The sequence below is a fragment of the Cicer arietinum genome, chromosome 7, assembly GCF_000331145.2.
Source record: "Cicer arietinum cultivar CDC Frontier isolate Library 1 chromosome 7, Cicar.CDCFrontier_v2.0, whole genome shotgun sequence".
Classification (NCBI taxonomy): domain Eukaryota; kingdom Viridiplantae; phylum Streptophyta; class Magnoliopsida; order Fabales; family Fabaceae; genus Cicer; species Cicer arietinum.
This window is the reverse complement of record NC_021166.2, coordinates 14354491-14360490: the sequence shown is the minus strand read 5'-3', so window position 1 is coordinate 14360490 and position 6000 is coordinate 14354491. Positions and strand designations below refer to the sequence as shown.

The following is a 6000-nucleotide window of genomic DNA, read 5'->3' as shown; positions in this document are numbered from 1 at the left end:
TAAAACTACAGGTGAAGCATTATCCCACCCTGAGTGGAGGCAAGCAATGCTTGATGAGATGTGTGCTCTACAAAGCAGTGGTACTTGGGAATTGGTTCCTTAACCTCGTGGAAAGAGTCGTTAGTTTAATCGGGTGTCGTTGACTTTATACAGTGAAAGTTAGTCCTGATGGTAAGATTGATCGATTTAAGGCTCGTTTGGTAGCCAAGGGATATACTCAGATTTTTTGGTTGGATTACAGCGACACATGCTCACCTGTTGCCAAAATGGCATATGTCAGACTGTTTTTCTCCATTGCAGCAATTCGACATTGGCCTCTCCATCAGCTTGACATTAAAAATGCCTTTTTGCACGGTGATCTTGAAGAGGAAGTTTATATGGAGCAACCACCAGGGTTTGTTGCTCAGGGGGAGTCTTCCAACATGGTTTGTCGGCTATACAGGTCCCTTTATGGTCTTAAACAGTCTCCTAGAGCTTGGTTTGGCAGATTCAGCTCGGTGGTACGATAGTTTGGTATGATCCGTAGTGAAGCCGATCACTCTGTATTTTATCATCACTCAGCCCAAAGGTGCATCTATCTTATTGTTTACGTGGATGACATTGTTATAACTGGAAGTGATCAGCAAAGAAAACTCCAGTTAAAACAACATCTCTCAAATAAATTTCAGACTAAAGACCTTGGTAAACTCCATTACTTTTTAGGTATTGAAGTAGCCCAATCCAAAGATGGCCTTATAATTTCACAAAGAAAATATGCTATGGACATTCTTGAAGAAACATGCCTATTAAATGTCAAGTCAGTTGATACTCCTATGGATCTAAATGTCAAACTCCTACCCAATCAGGGGGAGCCTCTATCAGATTCAGGAAGATATAGGAGATTAGTTGGAAAATTAAACTATCTCACAATCACTCGTCTTGACATTTCCTTTGTTGTCAGTGTGGTAAGTCAGTTCTTAAATTCTCCTTGCCAAGAACATATGGATGTTGTAATCCGGATTCTTAAATACATCAAAAGTGCACCTAAAAAAGGTCTCATTTATGAAGATAGAGGACATACTCAGATAATTGGCTACTCAGAAGTCAATCGACAGGCTCACCCATAGATAGACGATCAACTTCCGGGTATTGTGTACTTGTTGGAGGAAATTTAATATCTTGGAAGAGTAAGAAACAAAATGTTGTTGCAAGATCCAGCGCTGAGGCAGAATACAGGGTCATGGCACTAGTAACATGTGAACTCATCTGGTTGAAATAGTTACTGAAAGAACTTCAATTTGAAGAGGCCAGCACAATGACACTAATATGTGATAATCAAGCTGCATTGCACATTGTCTCGAATCCTATTTTTCATGAAAGGACCAAGCATATTGAGATTGACTGCCATTTTGTTAGAGAAAAGATCGAATCGGGTGACATCATCACTAGCTTTGTCAATTCCAATGATCAGTTAGCAGATGTGTTTACAAAGGCATTGCGAGGTCCTAGAATTAGTTATATATGTAACAAGCTAGGTGCATTTGATTTATATGCTCCAGCTTGAGGGAGAGTGTTAAATAATATATTAAAATGTAAATATTATATTATAGTAGATGGGCTGTAAGTATTCTGCCCCGTTAGTATTACTGTAAATTAGGGTTGTTTAATACCCTTTGTCTATATAAAGAAATTCCGTTGTGTAGTTGAAACACACGGGTTATTCAATATGTCTCTCAATACTCTTTATATTCAACAATAATTAATATTATTTATCATAATATTTTGTTTCTTACACTATTTGCTTTTTAATTGTATATACTCCTTTTAAAATTTATATTAACCCAATTCCAAATTTGCAACAAATATATAAATGGAAAGTTATTTGTGTAGAACAATGACAATTGCAGATACCTCTGAATTTCTAAAAACGTTAACCACGAGCATTGGCCCAGGGAAAGTTCTTGAACCTGTCAAATGAATAATGAATATGATCACAGTTGCATAATCTCCCGATGCACACCAAAAATAAACCACAAATATAAAGAGCATCCAACAACTTTAACCACTCATTTTTTCTTGGCATGGATGAATATGAAATATCTTTTTTACCAATCATTTTTCTTCAAGATCAGATAATCACAAGCTTATTATTGAACATCACATATAGTTTAAGAAGATACAGTATCAAAATTATTATTTCACTGAAAATAATGTACTACTTAAGAAATGCAATTCATTTATATATCTTGGAGGCTAGAAACAACATTAGGAAGGAGGAAAAGAAAACAAATTTTTAACTTTTACAAGTAGCTATAGTAACTAAACTATCTTTAAATACTTAAAATGTAGAGCATAGGTTACACAGGCCAGCCGACAAAAAAAAAATAATGCATGGGAAAGAAAGTAGTTAAGACCTTTGCTGGACATAATTTGGGTTCTCCAAGCAAGAGTCTGTGTTTGTGGAAGTAAGAGACGAATAGGAGAAGTTGCAAAGGAGCCACAATCAGCAAGTTGGATGGAAACAGATATTTTAGCTTCTGAATCTTGAATTTTGAAATCAAAGAGTCTCCTGTCACATAACAGTGACAAATAAAAAACCATAGAAGGAAAAGAACCGGTACTCAACATTAGCCATTAAATTTTTGATCTCTGATAACAACATGAATGAGCAATAACTCAATTAGAAAGCTAGAGTCATGTGCTCAAAATAGAAGAGGAAACACAAAAGCGAAAGGAAAAATGAGATTCTTCAAAATCCACCTTAGTTCTCATTACATCAGTCAAACACAGAATATGACACAAGTTTATCATGACCTAACAACCTGTAAATATAAACCTAAATGAAACAAAAATCAAGATCTTAGATCAAACACTCAAGTTTACAAACAAATGATTGTGAAATATTATTCACTGTAAAAAAATTAATCAGGAATACACATGCATGGTGCATGAAAATGGAAATTAAATTACTGTGTGATAAACTTTCTTTTCTTTGCCAGAAAAGTCTACACTCTCCGGTATAAGAACAAGGTCCATAAATGAATTTGTTTGATATTCAATAATGTGTCGTATACATGGAAATGAATAACAACTGCAAACCTTAATAAAATGGAGGCAGACTGTTTTTTTGGTATTGTAACTTGTTGCTGATCAAAGAGAAAAAGAAGATTCAACCCCGACTGATTCTCCACCTGCCATCTAGCTAAATATAATTAATTTATCCAATTGACACCAATCACACCATTAATTCAGTCAGTGATGCTTAAAAATATAGCATTCTTGGCTTAAAGCAGGCAAACTATAGACCAAAGAGAAGCTCAAACAAAAAATATGTGGTTTAGCAAAAATGGAAATTAAGGAACATCAGTTAAGTCCTCTTGTTTCTTTCTAATGGTAAGAATAATATAGATGCACTAGATTGACAACCTTGCAGAAATTAGCCAGAATCATCGAGCTTTGAAGTGAATAAGGACCAGATAGTTGCAATTCCCCAATCATGAAGAGAAGCACATCCAACGAATTTTCATTTAGAGATATGTCCAACTGCCCAGATGATCCAGAAATTTCAGAAAATGGCAATACAATGTCTAATTAAAGAATAGAAGAAGCACAAAATTAAATATAACTCTAAAAAACCTCTTTTATTCTGCAGAAGAAGTTAATAGGTACTGCATTAGATGCAGATTCTGAAAGCTGGGCTTGAACGCTAGATCGGTAAAAAATGCTAATTTCAACAGGACGGAGAAGTTCTCCCCTGAAATTAAAAAAATAAAATATTATGAATGTAGTTCAACTAAAACGCGAATGGTAAAATGGAAGTGTATAATTTAAATGGAAGCTTAGAACAACCATAAGTTTCTTTGAGCATCAAAATAATTTATGGATGCACTTGATGTGCTTATGACCCTAGATTTTGTTGCCAAACTCTGTACAGTAAGTTGTGTGTCGTTGAGGAACAAGCAAATGAGAGGGAAGAGATCTTCGGTATCTGAAAGTTCATGAACAATATTCAAGGAAATTCTCTCAATTTTAATATTAATACAAGGAAGTTTTCCACCCAGCGAAGAGGTGCTTTCTGCATCAGTGTGCAAACAAGTTTGCAGAGCCATTCTAGGGTAGCTATCTGTCTCGGAATCATCATAAGTACAAGAAAGATTGTCAAAAACTTTGAATTTGATTGGACTCCCAGGCTTCCTGACAAACTCCAGAGCACCATCAACGAAAGCAATAGCAGAGTTATTCATTTTGTTCACAAGGTAGAAAGTTCTCTTCGCTGATTGATCTAAAGCCTCCGAGTCAGTAACTCCTTCATAGCTTTCAGCCTGAGGAGGGTAGAATCTCCAAAGAGCACATCCTTCATCATTGGTACATGAGATGTCAACAAAACATGATCCTGGTCGACTATTTAATCTCAATGGTACACCCATATCATTCTTAGCAAACAATGATATCAAGGAAAACCATAATACTGTAGAGTTCCAGCTCTTTTGGAGGCAGTGTTTGACCTGCAGAAATGCTTTTGTTGATGAAGAAAGTAATGGAATAATACTTTCATGTTTTATTACTACAGTTTTAGACTGTTTATATAGGAAAAGAAATTACAATAGTAACAATGACTAATAATGACAGAATCATAAAAACAAAAATAAAGAGAATAAAATAAAATTATAGAGAATCAAATCTGATTCTTCAAGAGTTGATACATCGCTACATGCACATCATGACACCATAAAAACGACCAATATTTCCATCAGATAGAATTAAAATAACGCGAACTTGTATCTCAAAAACAAAGCAGTGTAAGAAATCTTAGAATTCGGATCGGGTTTAACTCAACCATAGTAAATCAGCATATTAAGCGAGGGGTCCCACACTATTTTTTACAAACTTTTTTTAGGTTTTATCTCTTTTCAATGTGGTGGGACTTCGATTTTTCCTAACACACCCCCTCGTGTCCAGCACTATTGGGCTTTGGGTGTGGATAATTTGGTGGGTGGCCCAAATGGATAGGCTAGCCTAATACCATATCAAGTTTTTTAAGATCTTTGCAAAACCAATTTGTAAAGTGAAGGGGGCCATTCTTTTTTTATAAGCTCTTTTTAAGCTTTATCTCTTTTCAATGTAGAACTTTGGTTTTCCTAAAAAGAACCAACCACTGAAGTTTTGGCACAGTATCCACTCAATTGAACTAAATGATTTCATTGAACACAAATTTCACATCATATCCACATCTTGTATATTAAGTCATGCAGAGCACACGAGCAGCACTAAGGATTTGATATGTGACTAATGAAGATATATTAAACAACAGTGATGTATACTTATAAACCCCAGTGCACTACTAAGGCTCTAAAACTATTACTTGGTTTTTATAAAAAAAACAGATAACCAAGTGTTTGACGAGAACATAAAAAATTGATCACTAAAAGAATAAAGATCTTCAAAATTTGCAGAAATTAACAGTAAGAGCCAATTATTGAACGCATATTAAGATAAAAATATAATTCCAGATATGCATGCATTACTTTCATACCCTGAAAAGAGCCCTTTCTCTGGCAAGAGAATAATGAATCGCACCACCTATACTGAAAGAATTTTCTTCACCATCAACTGTAAAATACATATGTTGATTTGCATCTTGAATAGCAACAATTGCCCCTACACAAAATCATTGCTAATTACAACAGTAATTTCCCAAAAGGTTATTAGCAAATGACATTGAGCTGGAGTCCGAGTACCATCAGGAATGATTGCTTCCAAACTATTGTCAACTTGGCTAGTAGACCAATGATTTCTCTCCGACGCTTTTGTTGCATCTTGACTGGATATCCCAGAAAATGAGGAGGCCATTGACAAGATCGTCTAGCATATCATCAAAATGATATAAAGAATCAGAACAAATGTGTTGGTATACAAGAAAGTATTTTAAAATATCTTGATAGTATACTAAAGTATCTTAGTTTATCTCCTAGGATCGGTTTCAAATGTTAGAATATCTTAATTATCTCGTAGGAATAGTTT

General features: G+C 34.9%; 1 protein-coding gene across 1 annotated transcript in view; it reads right to left on the bottom strand.

The window, feature by feature from the left end:
* Positions 1 to 6000, bottom strand: part of LOC101492923 (uncharacterized) — a 72135-nt gene that overhangs the window by 46778 nt on the left and 19357 nt on the right. The window contains 8 exon segments of the mRNA XM_012718217.3: positions 1891 to 1946; positions 2394 to 2548; positions 3079 to 3170; positions 3406 to 3522; positions 3616 to 3733; positions 3829 to 4484; positions 5513 to 5637; positions 5718 to 5841. Coding sequence (XP_012573671.2) covers positions 1891 to 1946; positions 2394 to 2548; positions 3079 to 3170; positions 3406 to 3522; positions 3616 to 3733; positions 3829 to 4484; positions 5513 to 5637; positions 5718 to 5841 — 1443 coding nt within the window.